This window comes from Zalophus californianus, chromosome 1 (genome assembly GCF_009762305.2).
Source record: "Zalophus californianus isolate mZalCal1 chromosome 1, mZalCal1.pri.v2, whole genome shotgun sequence".
In the NCBI taxonomy this organism is placed as follows: domain Eukaryota; kingdom Metazoa; phylum Chordata; class Mammalia; order Carnivora; family Otariidae; genus Zalophus; species Zalophus californianus.
The window spans coordinates 1126174-1149014 of NC_045595.1; the positions used below are offsets into that span (position 1 = coordinate 1126174).

The 22841-nt window shown below is 62.1% G+C and overlaps 1 protein-coding gene across 11 annotated transcripts; it reads right to left on the reverse strand.

Annotated features, from left to right (window-relative positions):
* Positions 1-2990: 2990 nt before the first annotated feature.
* On the reverse strand, positions 2991-21994 carry ATP8B3 (ATPase phospholipid transporting 8B3). 11 transcript variants are annotated; one of them, XM_027582224.2, is made up of 29 exons: positions 21667-21994; positions 21202-21341; positions 20366-20424; positions 19755-19846; positions 19271-19384; positions 18239-18337; positions 17961-18022; positions 17552-17624; positions 17382-17452; positions 16973-17055; positions 15450-15608; positions 15160-15248; positions 14308-14441; positions 14022-14230; positions 13120-13151; positions 12869-13025; positions 12263-12451; positions 12073-12185; positions 10275-10439; positions 10061-10172; positions 9127-9202; positions 8766-8883; positions 8159-8543; positions 7852-8075; positions 5923-6006; positions 5525-5764; positions 5192-5330; positions 4799-4926; positions 2991-3754 (listed from the first exon to the last, which is right to left on the reverse strand). In XM_027582224.2, the coding sequence occupies exons 2-29, from the start codon at positions 21288-21290 to the stop codon at positions 3086-3088; spliced, it is 4164 nt and encodes a 1387-aa protein (XP_027438025.1). In that variant the 5' UTR covers positions 21291-21341; positions 21667-21994; the 3' UTR covers positions 2991-3085. The 11 variants fall into 11 exon arrangements, with proteins under 11 accessions (XP_027438025.1, XP_027438024.1, XP_027438028.1 ...); XM_027582223.2 differs by having other exon boundaries at positions 9127-9196; positions 14308-14498; XM_027582227.2 differs by having other exon boundaries at positions 5525-5674; positions 14308-14498.
* Positions 21995-22841: the final 847 nt, after the last annotated feature.

A 22841-nucleotide genomic window follows, 5' to 3' on the forward strand; every position in this document is an offset into this window, starting at 1 on the left:
ACGACAGAGAGCGAGACAGAGAGAGAGAGAGGGAGGGAGGGAGGGAGGGGTGGGAGGGACAGAGAGAGAGAGAGAGAGAGAGAGAGACAGGGAGAAGTGAAGGAGAGGGAGGGAGCGAGGGTGCTGAGGTCGATGAGTGCCTTTTTCTGGAACCAAAGATGTGTGTGAAGTGTGCCCTTGTCCTTGTCGCCTCGCTATTCTCCCAGCTTCCTAAGCAACCAATCTGAGTGATACTTCTAGAACCTCTGGGTGTTGGGGCAGAATCCTGAGAGTTCCTGTTCCCGCTCAGGAACCACCCCCCTCGCCCCCCCACGCCCTGCTGTCCTTTCTGGGGTGGGCCTGGGCGCTGGAGTCTGGGTGCCCAGACTCCTTCCTTCCACCTCTCACGGTCACCTGGCCCATTGGACAGGGCGCCTGCTTGCAGGGGACAGGGCTTCTGGGACACCCCCTGCTGGGTAAGTCACTTGCTCTGCCCAGCATTTAAGGTCCAAGGACCAGAGGCCAGAGGTCTCTGTTCTGTCCCCTGATGGATAGTTAGGAACTGGCTTGGGACTGTTCTGGTTGTGGAACTTTCTAGCTATGGTGACCTGTGGTCAGATCGGGTCAAGCCCCACCAGCCCAGGTCACAGAAGCATCCCTGGATCCCGGGGTCCCTTTCAAACACACACACACACACACACACACACACACACACACACACACACCAGCTCCAGTCCAGCCCCTCCAGGGGCCCTGAGCCCCCCCTCAGGCCCCCCCAGTGCCCCCCCCGGGCCCCACCCCGCTCTCCCTGACACCCAGCTGGTTGTCACATACCAAAGACCATTCTCCTTGCAGGGAATGACACCTCCAGCACAGCTCCTTCGAGCCTTTGACAATTTTCTCTGAAATACCTCAAAATATTTAATGTATAGTTTATGTGATAAAAAAAAAAATCCTTAGCTAGTTTTTGGAATACGTGACTTGAAGCTTTATACCGTTAAATTATAATTTTGCAGACGATGGTATGTCATTTCTTTGAAGAGTTCCGTGGGAGACATATTGAATGTCAGGGCAGTGAGAACCGGGTGGTCAGAGGCCAAGGGCAGGGCAGCGGGGGTGAGAGGTGAGGAGCGCAGGACCGGCGTTTACAGATTTCTTACTCAAACGAGTCCTTTAGGAAAGACAGGAAGAGAGAGAGAGTGTACCTTTCTGTTTTCTGGCGTGTTCTGTTCCTCGTTTTTTGGAGTCATGTCTTATAAGAGTATTTATTATTCTATGTGTTCTGTGTTCAAATGTAATTTAATGTAATTTAAGAAAAAAAGTAAGAAAAATCAAAAAAAAAAAAGACAATGGAATTTGATTTGATGCATGACTAATGTGCTAGGTGGGGGGGCGGGGGGGGCCGGGCCGGGTCAGAGCCCCGGGGTTCCGTGTCGCATGGTTGTGTTTCATGCCTGAGTTCTGTCGGTGCTCCTTCTCCCTGCTCTGTGTTCCTCCCCCCCCCTTTCTAAGGATCTGTGTCCGGCGGCGGCGGCCGGCGGGGGACGAGGCCTTGGGCTGCCAGGAAGGTGGAGGAGGCCGCAGGGCCTCCGCACCCAGACCCAGACCCACGCTCCGCACCCAGATCCCCCGGTGCCCACACACCACCTGCCTGTGCCAACCGGGTGGGGGATCCTGGGCCTCCTGCTCCTGGTTCTTGGGTGCAAGTGGGTGTCGCTGCCACCTCGGACCCTCCACCCCCACCCAGCTGGTTTCACGTGAGCATGAATTCCCAAGTGTCTTGTTCAGAGGAGAGAGACAATCAGCCAACGCGAGTCTTGTCGCCCAGGGTGGTGGGGGCCAGGGTGTACCCCAACTTCCCGAGATCCCAAGGGCCCTCCTGAGACACCCCCGCCCCCAGGCAGGCACTCAGCCAGGCTCCACCCATACCCTCAGCCTCCCTGGCCCTGGGCTGGATGTGACTTTAACCTTTGTCTGGCCTGGGATGTAGGGCGGGGGTGCACATCTGTGGAGCCCTCCCTCCCAAACCATGTCAGGACCCTAGAGAACAGAGAGCTCCCCAAAACTATCCATGAAAGGGGGCTCTGGGGCAGTATCCCCGCCTCTGACTGCACTTCTGCTGAGCTCCCGCTAGTGGGAGCTTCCAAGACTGGCCCCAGGAAGGGGGGGTTGGGGTAGTGGAAGGAGCCCCTCACCCTTAAGGAAAGAGGCCCCAGACTGGAGGGGGGGGAGGCATATTCCAGGACCTCCCCACCCATCCAGCCCAGCACTGCCTGGGATTTGGGCCATCCCACTTCTGTAACCAAAGCAGGGTGAGCCGCACCGGCCCCCCCCAAGACCCTTGGGCTCCCCGCGGTGGCCCTGGCATGCCCCCCAAGGGCTGGTCTTTGGGGGGATTCTCTGCAGCCAGGGATGAGGGAGGGCCACGTGGCCGTGTGGCCCTGAGTGTTTAACCAAGACTAGACACTAGGGCTGCTTTCTGGGGAGACACCCCCCCCTCAAACGCTAGAGGGCACAGAAGCCCTCTCCTTCCCACCCTCAGGTGACAGGCTTAAAAGTTAAAAAAAAAAAAAAAATCGTCATTGTTAACCATTGCTGTGCTGGATTTGTTGTTTTGTTTTTCTCCAATAAATTATTTTCTACTCACTCACCTGGACTTGTGTGCTGGCGGAAGGGGGGCGGTGCAGGGGGATAGGAATGGGGCACCGGGCGGCGAGGGGAGTCGCCTGGAGCGGAAGGTGGCTCCTTTGAGGGGAAGCCACCAGGGCAGCGTGGCTGGGGACGAGGCTGCAGGGGCCAGGGCTGGACCTGACCTAGTGCCCTGGGAGGGCCCCCCCGGGAGTCCCCGGGAGCCCCCGGGAGCCGGCGCGGGCTGAAGAAGGGCTGGGGGCGGGGGCTCTTCCTGCAAATCCCCCTCCCGGTCACTAGAGGTCAGTGTGTGGGTTTCTAAACCGAGGACAGCCCTAGTTTAGGAAAAGAAGGAGCCTCGAGGAGCACAGGGGGAAGGTGGACCCTGGTTTATTCGCAAAAGAAAAGGACACCGAGCCTCGTCTTCCGGGGGCGGCCCCGGGCGAGCAGGTGCACGGCCCCGGGGCACCGGCAGCCCCTACAGGGACGACAGCCTCCTCCCCGGGCGGGAGGGCCCGTCCGCGGAGGGCTCTCCCGTGGGTGGGGGTGCGGTCGGCCCCACGGCGGGGAGGGTCTGGCTGCGCAGCGGCGCCGTGCCCTCCCTGGGCGGCTGCACCTTCTGCCGACTGTAGGGCCGGCTCTTCCAGGAAAGGAGAGGGGACCTCCATGCGGACCGCTTCTCCTCCAGCGGCGCCGGCTGGCTCTGCCCAGACGGCTGGCCCCAGGGCTGCGCCGCGCTCCCCGAAGGCAGCGGCTCGCTTTCCTGCTTCCTCGGCAGCGACTCCTGGGAGCACAGCCTGCCCGCCGTGGCCGTCGAGCTCACCGCGCAGGCCGGCGACATCTCCTCCGAGGACACCTTGCCCTGGTGCTGGTGCCTCTTCTTCCCCAGCAGGGACATCTTCCTGGAGAAGCGGAATGACTCCTTCATGCCCGGGGACAGCTCTTCTTCAGATGGGATTGTGTGGTCAACCAGCATGTCGCTGTTGACCCCCGGTGCCTTCCGCAGAATGGTGCCCTGCGTGATGAGTTCCGCGTAGCCCTCGCGGTGGGAGAAGGCATAGCTGGAGCGCCGGCCGCGCGACCCCCGGTGCAGGTAACGCCCGGGCTCCACCGTGATGATCTCCTCACTTGGGGCCTCCTCCACCTCCTGCAGGGCAAAGAGGAGAGCCAAGGTCACCAGGCTCCCGCGCCGCCCCGTGGGCTGCTGTCGGCTCACCTGCCCCCAGCGGGCACCATTCAGAGCCCTTCCTTGGCCACCACCGACTGACCCTTCCCTACCCGAGTTGCGCGAATTAAGAGTCCTCTCTGAGACTGATTTTGGACCAACCCATGCGTCCTTCCCTGGGACCTAACCCCGACCAGCCACCAGGGGCCTTGGGTGCCCTCTGGTGGCAAAGCCAGGCCAGGCGCACCTGGGACAGCCATGTGTCCAGCCCGCGGGGCCGAAGGTGGCAGGTTTCTGGCCATGTCTTGGTCCATTATTCCAGTCAATTCTAGGGCCCATCCCAGCTGCAACCCTCCCTTCTAGGTTTGGGTTGTTTTCATTGTAGTAGAATATGCATAACACAAAATGTACCATATTAATCATCTCTAAGTGCACAGCTCCGCGGCACGAAGCCCACTCACTCGGTCCTGCAGCCACCCCACCCTCCGTCTCCAGAACGTTCCGTCTCCCCCCACGGAGACTCTGTCCCCACCCCCCGCCCCGGCTCCCACCCTCTCCTCTCTGTCTGTGGGGACGGGACTCCTCTGGGGACCTCCTGGGAGTGGGGTCCTGCGGGATGTGTCCTTCCGGGTCTGGCTCCTCTCACTGAGCCCGGTGTCCTCGGGGGTCCCTCCGAGTCGTGGCAGGGGTCGGGGTCCCTTCCTTCCTGAGGCTGGAGCCTGTTCCCGCGTGGGGATGCACCCCACTGTGTTTACCAGTTCATCCTTCAGTGGACACTTGGGGTGCTTCTAGGTCCCTTCACTTCCCTGAACCATTTCCGAGTTGCTCTGTCATCCGGACCCCCAAGCCCCGAACATCTGGGGGTGGACCCTGGGGCCTGTTATTTGGTCCCCCTGAGGGCACTGGGGTGTGCCTGGGTCTCCATTCCTCCCACCCCCAGCCCTGTGTCTTGGAGTTTCTGCTCCCAGCACAGGCTCCGGCTGAGGGGGTCCCAGGAGTGTGGGATGGGGACCCCAGCCCCCTCACCTTGGGGCCTGCCTTCTTGAGCGCTTGGCAAATGACACGCAGAGCCAGTGCTGGCAGGGTGTTTAGTGACACATTCAGCAGCACGACCAGCAGGATGGAGGGGTGTGACAGAACGTTGCAGTCAACATCTGGTGACAGGTCAGAGTCACAGCTCGGCCCCAGGTGGAGCCTCCTCAGGGTCTGCTGGGTGCCCCCTCCTCCTGACACCCGAACTCCCACCCCTCCCTCTGCCCCCAGGACACCTTTGTGCAGATGCCCAGAAGGCACCAGCCCCCCTGCATGGCACCCCTGCACAGCTGAGAACACAGAGGCTCGGAGGGGGCACCGCGGGCACTCTGGCGTGGATACACCCCTCTCCAGGGCCCGCCACCCCGTTCCCTGCTGGGGGCTCACACAGAAATGGGAAGGTCTTGGGTGAGATTTGGAAGAGCCAGAAACTCTGGCTGGCCCAAGTTGCAACCATGTAGAAGCAGAGACTGAGGAAAACGGCCAGCACAGACAGGACCGTCCAGTACCTGATGGTGAGTATGACCTGAAGGGGGAGGGGGGCTTAGGCCAGGGTGGTGCCAGGAACCCCGAGGCTCCATGGAACTGGGTGGGGGCTGAGTCCCCAGGTCCACGAAGGCCACCTGCTAAGGCCCCCCGGCAGGGTCACTGAGCGGGGACACCTCAGTGGCTCGTGTCCAAGGCCCCCCTGGGGCGGGACAGGCTGGCGGCCCTGCCTACCTCCATGGTGATGGACAGCAGGCCCGACATGGCCACAACCACAGCGAAAGACTGATAGTCGCTGAAGCTGACAGGCCCAGCCGAGTCGTGGCTGACCCACAGGGTCACGAAGAAGTTGACCAGGGAGGTGACCGTGCCGTGGGCGAGGGCCTGGAGAAAGACCCAGTAGTTAAAGAGCTCGTCCTTCTGGCCTGCGACATACAGCTCGGGCAGCTCCAGGCTCCGCTCGGCACTCACGTCCTGGGGGTGGGGCATGGGAGGGAGTGGCAGGCTCTTGGGACCAGGTGGGGAGTTGGGGACAGCCCCACCCCCATGCCAGGCCCCCCAGGGTGGGGAATTGCAGGGCAGACATGGGAGCACCTCCAGGGAAGGAGGAGACAAGGCCTGGGTCTGCTCACCTGCTCAAAGAGACCGATGTACAGAACGGGGAGTGTGCTGTAGAGCAGGTTGAAGAAGCCCAGGAACCAGCCTTCATACAGAGGCTGGTGGGGAGGAGACGGGGAGACGGGGGGGGGGGGGGGGGGGCGCGGTCAGCCTTCAGCCGGCCAGTGGCCAAAGAGAGAAACAAGTCTTTACCCGAGGAGCCCCACCCAAACTAACTGGACCCCTGGGGAGGCTTCCAGGTGAGCGGGGAGGTCAAGTTCTAATGAAGGTTGGTGCTAAACCAGGGTGGGCTACGGGAGGCTTGATGAAGGCTGGAAGATAAAAGGCAGAGAGGAAAAGCGGGGTCCAACTATTGCAAAACTGCACCTCTGAGTCCTTGTTTTAATGGGATGGCTTCAATGTAGAAATACAGGAGGGAAAATGGCTATAGGAGAATGTGGGGGGTTTGGGTCATTTTAGGTTTAGGGGGATCACTATGTGGAAGAGCCCTCACAGGCAAGTAGGTCTCCTGATGATGAATCCAATCCAGTTAACAGAACATGAGCATCAGCTCTGAAAACCACCTTATGTGCATCCTGGTATTGAGCGAAAAAGTTAAAAATAAGAAATTTTACAAGAATGAAGTTTCTCACCGTTGGAGAAAAGACTCACAAATGAGCACATGGAAAAGGCTAAGCTGAGCCTTGTCCCGTGGGACTGGAATCAGATGGACTGCTGTGAACTCATAGTTTTTCATATCCACAAACATAGAGACAAGGCCCGACAGACACGGATACAGATGTGTGTCTCTACGGGGTTAGTACATGTACAGTTTGCAGCTCTTGTCAACTGAGGGAGGAATCCAGTAGCATCCCTGTGAGCACAGCTGGCACTTAGAGCTTGGTGTCTAACTACCAAGAGCCAGGACTCCTTACAGGAATGGCTGATTCCAGAGCGGCCGCAGGGGAAATACAAAACGAGCATGGAGCCTCCTACAGCACTAGAAAGTGGGGGTGTGCTCAGAGAGGAGCGGGCACATGTCAAAAGGGACAAATCAGGGACAATCTGAGCAACAAAGGGTACAGTAAAATAAATACCCATGAGCCTACACTGATAGAAATAAATATTGAATAAATAAATAGAGGAGAAGCAACAGTTCTTCCAGTTAACAAATGTGGAAACGACAACAACACCTAAATGCTGTCCTGCGAAGATCCAGAACAAAACAGGAAGCCTGCTTTCAACACGGTTATTCAACATTGCGCTGGAAGTCCTAGCCAGAGCCATCAGGAAAGAAAAAGAAATAAACGCTATTGAAATAGAAAAGGAAGAAGAAAACCTCTCCCTTTGCAGAGGACATAAATCTATATGCAGAAAAATCCCAAAAGGACCCACAAGAAAGCTACTAGGGCCAATAAACAGATTCCGCAAAGTTACAGGGCACAGACCAAAACTCAAAAACTCACTCGTGTTTCTATACACCAGCAAGGAACAATCCCCAAAGCAAATGAAGAAAACAATTCCGCTTACAGAAACCTCTGAAAAATATCCACAAATAAAAAGCACAAGGAACAAACGATATACATTTTTCTAGGGCGCCTCTGTAAAGCTGCCCCACAAACCCCTGGGTTTCAGGGAGAGGGGCCTCACTCCCTCCCACAGCTGGCTATTCGCAGACGATTTCCTTCTGCGCAGGGAAAAATCAGTGCCTGGGACCCCCGTGGAGCTCCAGAGAGCACCTCTCATCCTTGCCGTGCCACTGCCTAGAGCCCTGTAGTCGGGGACCCGGCTCCCCAGATTTCTCTTCTCTGGACTCCTCGCTCTCCCCTTTTGCCCACTGGAAGGACGGACGTCGGACATCCGTCCTGCCCTCACTAGAGCTCCAATGCGCCAGGTATCCCTGAGAACGCCGGGCACCGCGGCTGGGAGTGGCCGCCCTCGCTCGCGGAGGTTTCGGAGCACACCTGGGCGGAGAAGCCGCTGTAGAAGGCGAACCAGATCTGGACCATCATGCAGGCCACCGACTTGTAGATGAAGTAGCGCAGGAACTTGCAGACGCGCATGTAGGACCAGCGCCCGTGCACCAGCAGCAGCCGCTTCAGGAAGCAGAACTGGGCCAGCACGTAGTCGCTGTTCTGCACCGCCTGCATGCCCTCCTGACCCGCCAGCCCCACGCCGATGTCCGCAGCTGCGGGGGACACGCAGCCTGTCAGCCCGGGGCCGCCCCCAGCCAGCTGCCCGCCCCCCCCCCACCTGCTGCCCACCACCCACTCTTGATCATGTTGATGTCGTTGGCGCCGTCCCCGATGGCCAGGGTCACCACGCGCTGGTATTTCTTAACCAGCGCCACGATCAAAGCCTTCTGCTTGGGCGTCACCCGGCAGCAGATGACCGCTTGGCACCGGGAGGCCAGCTCCACGAAGGCCCGCTCCCGCCGCACCTCGGGGCTCTCGCTGGTGTGGGAGTCCGTGACCTGCGGCGCCAAGCCCGTGCTCCTCAGCTGGATGCCGAGCGTCCGCCACATCAGGGATATGCGCCGCGCCCGCAGGAAGTCCGTCTTCTGCTCGTCGGGCTCCTGCCAGGACTCGTCCCCGTCCATGGTCACCTTGTGGACCAGCGCCCGGGGCTCCTTGCGCAGGGACAGCAGCAGCTGGTCCTGGCCACCGGGGGCAGGGGGGCGCATCACTCTGTGCGCACGCCTCCGCTCCGGGAGCGCCCCAGCCGGCCCCTCCTCCCAGGCCTCGCGTCCCAGCGCCAGGCTGGACTTGACCGCGACCCTCCCTTGCTCCGGCCCCTCCAAGAACCGTCTCTCTGCTGCTCCTCCCAGCCCCCTCCCCAGTACCAGGGGCTCTGCCGGCGGCCCTGAGCGGGCACTGACCAGGAACTCCCCGCTAATGACCATGGCCATCTTGACCTGCGGCAGGAACCGCTTCTTCCGACGGCCCTTGCCACCCGGCTCGTTGTTGTTGGTCTCCCAGTAGGCTTCCAGGATGCGACTGTGGGGGCCCAGCGCGAGCGGCTCAGCCGCGCCGGCGGGCACAGGCTTCCCTCCACCCCCCTCCCGGCTGGACCTGGGCCCCCCCTGTGGGAGTCCAGCCAGGCAGAGACTCAGGGCCCTCTGCAGACCCCGGGAGCCACTCTTAGGCCACGGGTGGGACCCGCGCCCCTCCCCCCCTTACACGATCTCCTTCTCCCTTCCCCAGTCAGGGCCCCTGCAACCCCCGCCCCTCCCCCCTTACACGATATCCTTCTCCTCCAGAATGAGCATGCTCTCCGAGAGCAGATGGCACGCAAAACCGATGTTCACCGCTGTCTCTGCAAACCAGCCCAGTTCAACACGGCGGCAGCCCCGCCCCCCGCGGGGGCCACGCCCACCCTGTGGTGTAGACCCAGGCCCCCACAATCACATCAGCATGCCCCGCCCCCTGGCCGTGAGGATTGGGTCAGAATAAGGCATGTGACTCGGGCCAGCCAATGACAGCCAGCCCTGATTTTTTGGCGGCAGCTCTGAGCAAAAGGGCCCCCACTTTGGCCCTCTGGCCAGTGAGGCTCCTGGAGGAAGGGAGGCTGGGGGCCACGGCCAAGGGGTCATTGGACATGGCACATGGCCTAGGCCCCATGGGCACTTCTGCGAACCCACAAAAATGATTTGATTTCTTTTAAAATCAGAAGAACAAAAAGAAAAAAGATAATCCAGCTTGGATATTTGTCAGCGGCAAAATGTCATTTTAAGTATTTTGTGCGTATACGCCCGGCGTGCACGTAAGTCCTAATGCAGCCCTGCTGGGACACACGGCTAGCGGGCCCCAAAGAACCCGCAGGGGAAAGGAGGAGATCCGGGGCTCGCAGGGCCCAAGTCCCTGGGCAACCTCCAGCACGCGCCCCAGAGTCCTCGGAGCTCTGCCTGGCCCAGCCATCACACAGGGGTAACAAGGGCCAAACGCTCAGGAAGTGCTCAGCACAGTGCCAACCCCGCCCCAAGGAGGTGTCGGGGGGGTGGGGGGGCCCCAGCATTTTGAGTTGTTCCCATTTCTCCCTTCCCGGGACGAGGTGGAGGGCAATGCCGAGCCCCGGCAAGCGGGGCAGGCTGTCGGTGGCGCTCCAGGCCGGTGAGGAGCTCTCCCCCACCCATCCCCCTCTCTCTGCACTGGGCGTGGCCGCCCTGGGACCCACCTTGCTTATCCCCTGTGAGTACCCACACTTTGATCCTCCCCTGCTTGAGACACTTGATCGTGTCGCAGACGCCGTCCTGGAGTCTGTCCTCAATGGCCGTGGCTCCCAGCAGCTAGGGGTGGGGGGCAGGGGGCAGGAGGCAGACTGAGTGGGGACTCGGCTCCCTGGCAGAGGTGGGGGGGGCCGGGGCCCCGGCCCTCCGTGCTCTGCACACCTGGAGGCCCTGCTCCATCTCCTCGTACACCTGATGCAGGGCGTGGGCCCGGTTCTGCAGCAGGATGCTGGCCTCCTGGTGCCGCTGACACCACTCCTGGTACACACCCTCGTCCACCTCCTTGTAGGCCAGGCACAGGGTCCGCAGGGTCTGCTGAGCAAAGCACTGGCGGGGGGGCCGGGTGGGTGGGTCCTGGCACCACCCTGTCACCAACCACCCTGCCTCCCTGACGCTCCTCCAGCCCTTCTCCCCACTTGGATCCCCCAAACCTTGACCCCCGACCACCGCCTAGCCCCCCACCCCCCCCGCCAATGCTCGGCTCTGTCTGGCCTCCACACCTCTGCCCCTGCCCTTCCTTCTGCCAGGACCACCTCCCTTCGCTTCGCATGGCACCTTCTACCTGTTCCAAAGACCCTCCCTTCCCCAGTCAGGGCCCCTGCAGCCCCTGACCCTCCCTCTGGTCCCTTGACTTAGGAATGTCTGGACCGAACACTCTGCCTCACTTCTCAAAGGGCCTCTTGGGGGTGGGCGGGAACAGAAAGGATCATGTGGGACTCGGTCTCCAGGCCCCCCAGGAGAACACCCGCTCACCTCTGGGACACCCCAAGGAAGGTACTCCTCATGGCTCCTTACTTTCTGCCTACCCACCCCCCACCCTGCCCCAGGTTTTTTGCCCCAGTGCCCAGCCCCAGGTCTCGCTTTTGTTCTTGACTGGAGGTGGGTCTGAGAGGCCGGGCTTGGGCACAACAGGGGCTCCTTGCACATCCAAAGAACCAGACAGGCCTTCGCTGCTCTTATGCCTCATTTTACCTATTTGTTCTACAAGGCAGTTGAGCCAAGCCATCTTGCCGAGCTCCTGCACTCCGTGTCATTATTCTGTATGCATTTCCCCAGCTCAGAGTCAGAGATCAGAGGCCTGCCCCCCAACTCCCTCCTCCAGCAGAGTTCCACACCACCCCCCACTCCCAGCAGAGCAGGGTACTGTGGGAAGCTCCAAGTGGAGGGACACAGGACTTTCTTTCCATAAACACCCCCATTGGCCCCTGGGCTAGGTGATGCTGGAGACCTAGCAAAGCCCTTAGGAAGCCCTATAGGGTCAGGGCTAGGCCAGAGAGAGGACACCGGACATGACATGACAGCCCTATGTTATGACTGGGGCAGGAAAATCTCCCTGGAGGTGATCTTGCATCTGAGGCTTGAGAGCTAGAAGATCCTGAGTGACAGAGTGGAGGAAGGAGTTCCAAGCAGAGGGATTATATGTGCAAAGGTCTTGAGGCATCATCTGAGCATGGGGCAAATTGCAAGCCAGAAATTGGGATCCTGGGCAATCCCCTGGGGGCAAGGAGATACCAGGCTAGAGAGACCAGTAGGAGACAGACAGAGCCTCAACAGCTGGGTGGAGGAGTTTGGGCGTCACCCATGGAGCAAAAGACTTGAGGCAAGGGGGGCTGAACACGTCTTAGAACCCAAGCCTGGCTAGGAGAAGGGGGACAGAGTCCGGGGCGAAAGTCCAACCACAGGGTATCCTTGTGTGACTTAGAAAAAGATGTCCCCTCTGAACAGAAACAGCTTAGAGTTCAGCTCCTTCCCAGCCGTGTGTGTGTGTGGGTGTGTGTGTGCGCGCACAGACGCCGCACACACGGGGGGTTGTGCAGTGCACAACCTGGACAACTGTACATGGCCAGCCTTGGTGCGTGCCCTTTCTCTGCACAGTCTCCTCCTCTTCCCGCCTCCCTGTCCCTGTGCCCTCACCTCCTGCCCCCTGCACCCCACAGCCTCTCCTCCCACAGGGACTCACAGCCAAGGCCTCCTCTGTGGTCCACTCTTTCATGCCTTTCTTGTGCAAGCGTTCAAAGATGACCACGTCGGCGCCCTTGGTGTAGAGGTAGATGGAGCCCTCGGGGTTGCGGACTGCAGGGGGAGAGGCCTGGCTGCCCACACGCTCTACCCTGCCAGCCCACCACACTCTCCCCTGCACGGGCACTTACCCAGCACTGACATGCGCTTGCGTATGCTGTTGAAGTCCATCATGGCCAAGACCTGGTACACCCGTTCCTCCCCCAGCTCCATCACTGTGATGCTGTCCTGTGTGCGTGCCAGGAACACGTAGCCAAAATTCCGGGCCGCCGTGACCAGCGCCTCCTCATCGGGGGATGCAGCCTGGTACACCAGCTGGTCTGGTCAGGGAGGGAACCACGGGGTGGGTGGGCGCCTTCCCTGGAGCTTGCCCTCCATCACGACGCGCCACTCATCTATAGCGGGTCCCACTTCTATCTCCAGAGCACGGGGGAGGAAATGGACCCAGTAGACAGTCAGCAGACATTTACGGGGTGGTGGTCTCCGGGGCTGGTGTGACCTCTCAGCCCGCTAAAGGAAGGTGGGTGCTTGGGCCCCGGTCGGAAGGGCCTCTCCCTCCCGGCAAGAACAGATCTCGAGTCACAGGCCTGGACGCCCCGAGATCCAGAAGACGCAGGGCTTGGGACGTGAGAGGAGCCCTGGTGATGGGGCTGGGCAACCTCTAAGGCCAGGGGAGCGTGTCAGGGGCCCCGGGGCCTGAGCACCCTCCCAGGCGGGGAGAGGGTGGGTGCACTCACTGTCCTTCTCCTGCACCATCACGGTGTGGCAGACGGCCAGGAGGCGCCAAAACTCCTGCACCACCTCGTCCTCACTGTCCCGGACAGCGCGCATGAGCTTCGCGTTGCGGTAAAGAAACTTCCCGTCGGCAAATTTGTTCCAGAGGTAGGGGTTCTCCTGTGGGGCGGGGTGAGGGGCAGGTGGGTTGCGGGCGCATCCCTGATCACCCCTGCCCCGCACCGTCCAGCACTGCAGGGTGGCCAGGGCTCACCTTATGTGGGGTCTCCTCCTCTTCATCCGGGCCTGGGGGAAAGACCCCCCCATCAGGCCTCGGCTCTCCTGGACCCACGGGGATCCCACAGCCCCTAATCCCCACTGTCAGGCATCCTGGGGCCACTGGGTACAGCGGACAAGCTGGGCCTGGGGCTCTGGGCCCGACACCCCAAGCAACCAAGGACCCCCAGCCTCAGCTCTGCCTTCCGCACAAAGGAGGCCAAGATGCAGCCACAGCCTCTGGGGGTCCCAGAGGACAGCCAAGGGCAGAACTCAGCCCCACAGAGCGAGCACTGTGTTTGATCTCTTCAGGATTATCTTCTTACAACTGGGACTTCGCTGCCTACTTTGGAAAAATTGGTGGTTCCACATAAAAACCTGGGTCCTCAGCCCTTCTAGAAACATCAGAAGACCCGGCTGGGGGTAGATGCTATTCGCCACAGACCCTGCTGCTCCCTATCGCCCCTCGGGCCCCGGCTGGGGGTGGGGTGGAATTTCCAGGAGGGCATGCGCCCATCCTGTCTCCCCCGTACCCCCCCCCCCCGGGGCGGGCCCTCTTTCACCTCCTGGTCTCCACGTGCCCTAGTTCACTACAAGGACGGATGAGGCCCCGCCCACCACTGTTTGTGTGGTCTCCGAGCTGACAAAGGCTTTCCGGTTTCCAAACGACTGGGAGGAAACCAAGAAAGACTTCTCCTGTGACATCTGGAAATGTTGATGAGTGTCCATGCGGAAGGTTGGTTTGTAAAAACCCAAAGAAGAGTCCTGTCCCGCCGCGGGGCAGGTGTGAGGACCGCTGACACCCGCGTCCGCAGCAGCCCGCCCGAGGCCCCCAGCACGGCTCCGCCGGCCCGGAGGCAGGGCAGGCTCCTGGGCGCTGCAGGGGGGCAGGGGACCCACCGTAGATGACACCCCCGATGCAGCATTTCTTGAAGGTCATGATGTTCTGGGTGAGGGTGCCGGTCTTGTCCGAGAAGATGTACTCCACCTGGCCCAGCTGGTCGTTGAGGCTGGTGCTGCGCGCCTTGGCAGGCTCGTCCTGCGGTGCATAGTACATCTGCATATCCCAGTTGATGAAGATGCTGTTCCCCAGGTAGATGAATTCGACCCTGCAACACACGCCAGGTCACACCCGGTCCCCCCACTCTGACGGAAGGGTGGGGGCAGCGGGGGCGGCCTGACTCACAGGATGAACATGGCCATGGGCACCATGGTGCTCAGCAGGACGAGGAAGCCCCAGAAGATGAGGAAGGTCTCGGTGGCCGCGCTGTACAGGTGCTTGGAGGACACGTAGTGGTGCTTGGCCTTGAACTCCTTCACCTTGAACCAGAAGCCGAAGCTCAGTGCCATGGAGATCAGCACCAGGGACACGAAGATCTGCGGGGAGGGAGGGTGGTGGTGGAGCTCGCGCAGGTGGGGAGCCCCAGGCGGCACACAGACACCCCGGGGACCCACCGGCAGAGCCGCGAGGAGGGCCCCCTCCCCAGCCAGCCCTGCCCACGGGCTCAGCAGAGGGGGCTGGGGGCCAGGGGATGCGGGGGGGTGCAGGGGGGTGAGGGGGGCCTGCAGGCGGCTCTCGTCAGGCCTTGTGGCTGCTATTAAATTATTATTACGATAACTTCAAAAGAGATAAAGTTAATTAAGCCAAAAGTTAAGGACTGTTAACTGTCAGTGGAAGGGAGGCGAGCATTTCATTGCCTCCTGCACGTCTGGAACACATCAAGATCAACATTTACTTCATGAGGACATCCCTACTTGACCGTTAACCTTACAGGAAGACTCTGGCCCACAGGCCTGTCCTGGGATCAGGCTGCAGGGCCCGCACAGCGGGGGAGCCCCCTCCCCCCTCCCCCCTCCCCCTCCCCAGGCGCCCAGGGCAGGGGCCCCTCACCAGCATCACCAGCCTGTTCATCAGATGGTCTATCTTGGTGGCCCACAGGCCTGTCCTGGGATCAGGCTGCAGGGCCCGCACAGCGGGGGAGCCCCCTCCCCCCTCCCCCCTCCCCCTCCCCAGGCGCCCAGGGCAGGGGCCCCTCACCAGCATCACCAGCCTGTTCATCAGATGGTCTATCTTGGTTCTTTTCAGATGGATCTTACCACAGTTCTTCATGATCTTGGTGTCGAAACCTGCAGGGTTTGCGTCCACTCACCCCTCCGCCCGTCCATCTGCTCGCCGCCCCCCCCCAGCCGCCCCCCCGTCCGTCCACCGGCACACAACACTCCCTTCTTCAGCCGCAACGAGGGCGCTGGCTCCACCGGGCCTGGCCTCCACCTCCTGCCTGTGACTGCGGAGCCCCCACCGCCCCCCGCACAGCCTGGTGGCCGTACCGGCATAGATGACCATCCCGTAGCAGGCGTCCGTGTTCCGGACCCTGCAGCCGCGCAGAAGCACATTGCCGCTGTCCAGGGGGTGCTTCCTGCCGTCCCACTCCAAGCACCCCACAAAGTGGTGCAGCCGGCTGTTGGGCTCCTCGCACACCACCTTGCCTGTGGGCCAGTGGGCGGTCAGGGAGCCAAGGGCTTGGCTGGGCTGGGGCCACCCTCTCCAGGCCTGGGGGCCGCCATCATGGGGCCTGCACCGCCCCACACTTGCCCCACGGGACTCACAGCTCCTCAGACAAGCCCTCCCCAAGGAGCCCCCCTGCTCATGGGTATGACCCCGGGACGTCACTGGACATTTATTCGGGGCTTGGTGTCACTGATGTCTGTGAGCTCCGTGGGAGAAGGCGCCAGCCTCGTCTCGGTCACACTGAGGCCCCAGAGCCCAGCCCAGCCCCTGGCATACAATAGGTGCTCAATAAACCTTTGAGGAGGGGAAGAAGGAAAGGACACCTACATCCAGCACCGTGCAACCACAGGGGACAAATACAGGGCACTGCAGAGTGTTCTAGAAGGTGGTGGGAGAGGGTCTTTCTGCCACCACTGCGCACAGTGAGTGGGTATCTCCAGCCCCACTTCTGTTTGAGAAACTACACTCGGGATCAAAGGCTGGCCCAGGGCAGGGTGAAAATGACAATGAGGTGTGGGCTGGGACCCTGGGAGGGAGCAAGCCGGGGGGCCACAGGCCTGCTCCAGCACTGAAAGCCTGAGTTTGTCCCGAACGTAGAAATGGCAGGCCTGGAGCGGGGGCAGGGGAGCCAAGGGGCAAGCCTGCGCCTCCCGTCACCTCTCCAACCCAGTCTCCTCTGATGGGGCCAAGCCTTGCAGGAGCCCTGGGGCAGCGGGGGCAGGTGGAGGCCTAGAGGGAGGTGTCGGGACCAGTGCGGCCGCCCTCCACACAAGCCGGGCTTTTCCTTGGAAATCGTGGCAGACAGGAAACCAGCACAGGACACAGATTCTGCTCCAGGACCCATTAGAGTAATGTGCCTTTGCAACAAGCCAGGAAAAAAATCAAGCATCCCCTGGCTGGGGCATGACAAACACCAACTGTGTCCACAGGTACGAAATGTCTTGCTTTCCAGGCAGAAAATAAGAAGTGTCAAGGACTCCCTGTCCCATGGGCTTTCCCACACGTAGGTCGTTAGCCCAGGTCCACAGACTGCCTTTTCGATTAAACATCCAAACGTGTTTGGCTTTCAGCGGCCGTGCGTTACAAGTAAGACGTAATGCCTGATAAAATGCTGCCCTTCCTATTGTTGACAACAGGAAACGCCCCGGCACTTATGTCGTTTGAGAGGATGTGAAACAGGCCCCGGGGCAAGCCCACCTCTTAAAGGCTGTCCTGGCCCCCAACACCCCCTAGACACCCCAAAACCGTCCTCCAAGCCCAGCAAGGTGGGGAACTTTTGCACCCACTGCACAGAGGGGCAGATGGAGGCCCAGGAGGGGCAAACAGGTCCGCTGCCTCTCACCTTGGAAGGAAGCCATGCTCCTTATATTGGTCAGCTGGAGGTGGGTGACCAGCGGGGCCTGCCTGAACTTCAAGTTGGTCTCCCTGGTGATGAGATGGGGAGCTAAGCACCTACTGTGTACCAGCTGCCAACCAGGAGGCTGAGGCCCAGAGAGCAGGGCCTTGCCTCACTTCCCGCGTTCAGCGCGGCGGCACGCGGTGCACACCAGGGCCTCCAGGAATGTCGGCGTGAAGGTGGGTCCCTTGCTCGGGGCTAATCTTACTGGCCCTGCTGGCTTGCAGGCGCCGCACAAGTGTTCATGGGGCGAATGACCAGAATGTCCAAGTGGGCTTGCTGTGCCGACCCTCCGGCCGTTGGAGGAGGTCTTGCACCCAGAGCCCCAAACCCCTAGTGATGAGCCCCTGCTCACCCGTCAATGTCTGTGGTCTCCACGTAGCACAGACTGCTGGGCTCCGTGCTGGCCAGCAAGAGCAGGTCGGCCTGGGGTGGGGAGGGGGGTCACGAGGAAACAGCACTGCCGGCGGGCAAGAGGCAAAGGAGCAGGAAGCCGCCCTCCCCCTGGAGCCGGCCACTGCTCACCGGGACGATGTTGTCTCTGTGCAGACACACCACGTCTCCCACACGCAGGTTCGCCCATTTCTTCCACAGGAACCTACAGTGGTGGGGGCGGTGGTGGGTGTGAGAGGGGACCCCTCCACGCCCAGCCTTGGCCACCCCCAGCTCAAAGAGCAGGGCTTCCCACCAGCAGCTGCCCGCCCCCGGTCCTGCCAGAAGGCCGGCCTTCACTGACGCCCCACTACCTGGTCCCTTCCAGGCCCCCCCCCCCCCGCCCCTTTAGACCCTCAGCCTCCGCCCCCACCGCAGGGCCCATCCCAGGCTTGGGAGACAGTAGCCACTTAGGAAGGGCTGGCCAGGTCCCATGGGACCCAACCAGGTACTCCTCCCTGTCGCGCCCCCCCACCACCACCCTCGGGGCCACGGGCCTCACCTCCTCCCCACCAGGATCTGGCACGGCCTGTTGTTGACGATCCTGTCACTTCTGTGTCGCCCCTGGGCTGACGGGGGGGCGGGTCAGAGGGGCGGCCCCACCCCCAGCCAGGCCCCCAGGCCCCCCAGGTAAGGGCCCAGGTGCAGAGCAAGCTGTCCACACGGGCGTCTGTCCAGAGCACGCGGTGTCAGCAGCAGGAGGCAGATGCTGCTTCCACCCGTGTGAGTGCCCTCCCCCCACACCTGCCCCCGCGCCACGCACCCCCCAACCACACTTACGATGTCATCCACCAGGTCTCGGGTGGCCCGGATGATGAGGAGGCACATAAGCGGGGCAAAGAGAGTGAACCAGGGCAGCGTGGAGATCTCGGGGAAACCCTGACGTGGCGGGTGGGTCATGCCAGTCCGTCCCCCAGGCACCACCCTGACCGCCTCCCCCCGCCCTCCCACCAAGCACCCCCAGCCTTCCACCCTGGCTTCCTGGGTCCACCTGCTGACCACCTCAGCCCAGGGCCAAACCTCAGGACTGGTCCTGCTCCAGAACTTCCCCCCAGCATCCCTTCCATGCCCAGCTCCCATGTCACCTCCTCCAGGAAGCCCTCTCAGCCTGAGCTGTTCCCTCCTCGGGGCCTTCACGCTCACTGTTCCCCTCCCAGTAACCCTGCTCCTCCCCATCACCTCCTCCAGTGGCCCACAGACCAGCCTGGGTGGGGAGTCCCTGTGCCCATCACTGGTGCCCACCACATGGTGTGATGTCACCCCACCGGTCCCCAAGCCACCTGAAAACAGGTGTCAAGGTCACTGCCAGGTCCCCGATGCCTAGCATAGGACCCGCACGCAGTAGGTGCTCAGTAAGTTTTTATTGGATCTTTACTCAGAACAGAATGAGATGCTGGGTGAGGGTCAGGGTGCTCTGGAAAATGCCCCCCCCCCCCCCGCTGAGGGAGGGAGGTGCCCATGTCCAGACCACGCAGGCAGTGAGAAGTGGCCCGGCAGGTTCTGAGAACATGCTCTTGACCCCTGCTTCCTCCTTGCCCTCTGGGGTCAGCTCCTTGGACCTGAATGAGCCGTGCATGCACCTTCATCGTTCAACATATTGAGCACCTCCTCTGTGCCAGGCCCTGCGCTGGGCAGCAGGGCCCCAGCGATGAGTGTGGGAGCCAGACACTGACCCACTAAGCACACAGACTAGAGCACAGTTCAACTGCCCTGGGTCTACAGCACCCTGGGGCAAGGGATGTCAGGGAGGGCCCCTGGAGAAGGCACTGTGGGCAGGGGCTGACCCCTGGGGTGGCCCCCACCCTGCCACACCTGGAGAATGATGATAAAAAGGAAGTAGAGGTTGGAGATGCGGCAGAACTGCTCATACAGGTTCAGGGGCAAGAAGGAGAAGACATTGTACTTGGCAGTGTAGATGACATTGCTCTGGAACGAAAGCCGGCACAGCATTGCAGCCCAGGCCAGGGGGCCCCCCACCTACCCTTCCTGCCCTCTGGCCGCCACCAGCATTGACTGAACACCTGCTGAATGCAAGGTCTCGAGCCCAAGTTTACTGAGCGCTCACTGAATGCCAAGCCTTAAGCTGGCATTTCTGAGCCCCACTGGGTGCGAAGACCCACGGGGCCGAGCCACGGCCTCCGTATTCCCTAGAGTGAGACACACGCAACGGGTTCGGGGTAGAGCCCCATGGACGTACTGCACTGTCAAGGGTTCTTATGAACTCATCACAGTGGCGGGGCTCCAGCCCTCAGGGTTAACGTGGGGGGGCCGGAGCCGTGAGACCGGGGCTGCCCACCTTATACTTCTGCCTCTGCCAGCACAGGAAGCTGTTCTTCTTGAACTGGCTGTTGTAGGTCCTGCTGTTGGCTTTCACCTCCCAGGTGAATGCTGAAGCCGGAGCGAGCAGGGCATTGTGCAGGGCCGTGGACAAACACAGGCTAACGACACCCCAGCGGAGGGCTAACCGGCCCCCAGGGGACCCAGCACTGGGGACACTCAGCGCACGGCCGGGGAGCCGGGAAACAAACGGGATGGGCCCTGCAGCCCTCACCTCCCCCCGCCCCCCTGCAGGAAGCCTGCCAGGAGCCAGAGGGAATCTGAGAAGTGGGCCCTGGCCTGGGCCAACCCCTAGGCTACAAGAACAGGCTCTGCGAGACCCATTCACACCCATTCCTTCTACAGAGGAGGTAAACTGAGGCCCAGTGATGGGCTCCAAGGTGATGGGCTGCAGGCCCTGAATCCCAATCTGGCATTCAGTCATCAGGCTTGGGACCATTTATAACCCAACAAGAGCCCTACACTGGGCCTGTTGTGTGGGTTTGAGGGAGCCTCCTCAGTGCCCCCACCTCAGCCACTACACTTTGTAATATGCCCCTTCGCCCCCTCGCCCGGACTCAGGACTCGCACCTGTGTCCCTCTCCTCCTCGAAGTCTTCTCGGTAGGCAAGACTGCCCATGCTGGTGGGGCTGCGGGGAGAGGGCCCAAAGTCACACCAGGGGCCCAGCCCTTGCTGGACCATCGTCCCCTTCTCTGCCCTCTTGGGGACTCACGGCCTGAGAGTGGACCCTCTAAACTGTCACCTCCCACGACCACCAGCTGCCCCGCCCCAGGGCTCTGAAGTTCCAGCCACTGGCTGTGTCCTTGGGCCCAGGGGGGCCCACGCTGACCCCCGAACCTACAACGGCCTCACATCCAGCAGCCCCCAAGCTGGCAACCTGCCTCGTCTTCCCGCATTAGAGCCCAACCCCTAGGAGGAAGGGTTCCCGCTCTGGCCGCTGCTCCCCAGCCCATCACCTCTCCCGGCATGCCCACACCCAGCCCTTCCCTGGTCGTCCTGCACCGGCTCCTGCCCCAATCCCCGCACCACACGCATGCCCAGCCCACTGAGGTGCTCCCTCGGTGTTTGCTGACTGACTAAGTGGGGCCCCAGGGTTATACGCTAGATCTGGAAGGGTGTATCTGAGGGCCAAGCTATTCAGAGAGGTCTGAGGCTGCGATGGGGAAGATGGCGGTGGACACCACGCCTTCTACGGAGCCTGGAACGCTCCCACCATCCAGTTCATGCTTGACCGTTGCCCTCCCATGCCAGGAACTTGAGTCTAACCAGGGGACCCTCAGCAGCTCCCCAGGTGACCCTCCACCCCCCGCAAGCACGCAGCAGCTCCCCCCTCCCGGAGCCCCCTGACAGGCTGTTTCCGCCACCGGGAGTAGCTTTGCCCGAAGCCTGGCCGGCGCCTCCTCACCCTTCTGGTTTCAGCTCATACTTCTCAGGCCGTCCACGCTTGTTCAGCTGCCTCCTCTGGGCTCCCCCTCTACCTGGAGCGTCCCCCATCCCAGGTCTGATCCCCCCTCTCTCCTCTGCTTCTCTCCCTGCTGGGGCTGCCTGCTGAAGTCAGAAACTTTCAGGGCTGGCCTCTGAGTCAGCAGCGTCCCCAGGCCCCGACGGGGAGGACCTGGCTCAGAGCCAGTTCCATTGCTCCCGGGAGCCTGCGCCGGGCCAGTGCCCATTCACCAGATGAGGAAAAGTGAGGCCCGGGGTGAGCGAGGCTTAGCCAAGCGGGACCCAGAGGCCGGGGAGACCCAGCGGGGGGCAGATGGGCCCGGGGGAACGCCTCGGTGGGCAGAATCCACTCCAAGTTCATGTGGGGGCAGGAAGACGCCCCTGCCCCCCAGTGCGGGCTTCCCCTTCCTTCCCACGTCCAGCTCACCAAGAAGACTCGAGCATCCCGCAGCGGCGGCGGCGCAGACGCCGGAGCGTCCCTGGACGGGAGACCTTGGTCCACAAGGCCCCGGGCGCTGCGGCTCCCCCACTGGACTCCGCCCCGCGCGAACCTCGGGCGACGCCCCGCCGCGGCCGCCGCGACCTCACACCCTCAGGCTGGGCGGAGTCCAGAGAGGGTGCGCGGGCGCCGGGGGACGCACAGCAGCGGGAGCGCCGCCGCTCACCTGCGCGGGCCGGGCCGGCGGTCCGCGGGTGGCCAGGGCGGCGGACGTGGCGCAGCTGTTAGCCCGGTGCCAACCGGCCTGAAACGGGCGGCGCGGGCGCGGCGCGGGAGGGGGAGGGCCCAGGGCGGCCCTGGGGGCGGGGCCTTCTAAAGCTGGGCGGACCCGAGGGGCGGGGGGCCCGGGCCGGAGGCAGTCCTGGGGGCGGGTTATGCAAATGATGGTGCCGGGGGGGGGGACGGGGCGGCTTTGTAAGCCTGGCCGGGGCGGGGGCCGCCTGGGGACGGGACTCTGCAAATGGGCGGGCCCCGAGGGGCGGGGCGGGGCGGCCCCGGGGGAGGAGGGGCTTCTAAAGCTGGGCGGGACCCGGTGGGGGCGGTGGCCCGGGTGGCCCTGGGGGCGGGGACTTGTAAAGCTGAACGGGCCCAAGGGGCGGGGCCTGGGGCGAGGCTGAGGCGGAGGGGGCGGGGTCTCGCCGAGAGCTCCCGGTTCGGGGCGGAGCATGGGCAGGGTTTCACGGGGCGGAACCAGGCCGGAAGTCAAGGTGGGGTGGGGCGGGGCGGGGCGGAGCCTTACGGAGAGGGCCAGGTAGGGGGCTCCCGGCAGAGGTGGAGCCTGGGGCGGTCTCTGTAGTGTTGCCAGCCAGAGGAGGGTCGGGCCCAGATCCAGGGTTGGGGCTTTGCAAGGAGTCGAGGGGTGTCAAGGTAGGGGTAGGCTGGGGCTGGGGAGGGTCAGTGGGCGGGGCCTTGCACAGCAGGGCCAGAGTACTAATGGACCTGTAATTTAGGAGCAGGGCCTCCGTAGGGTGGATTGGACCTGGCCATGGTTGGACGGGGCCAGAGTGGGGCTAGCAACACCGGAAAGACGCACAGGTGATCACAGGCCTAAGCTGTGTGCCTGGGTTTTCCCTCACTCATCCTGTACCTATTTAATGAGCACC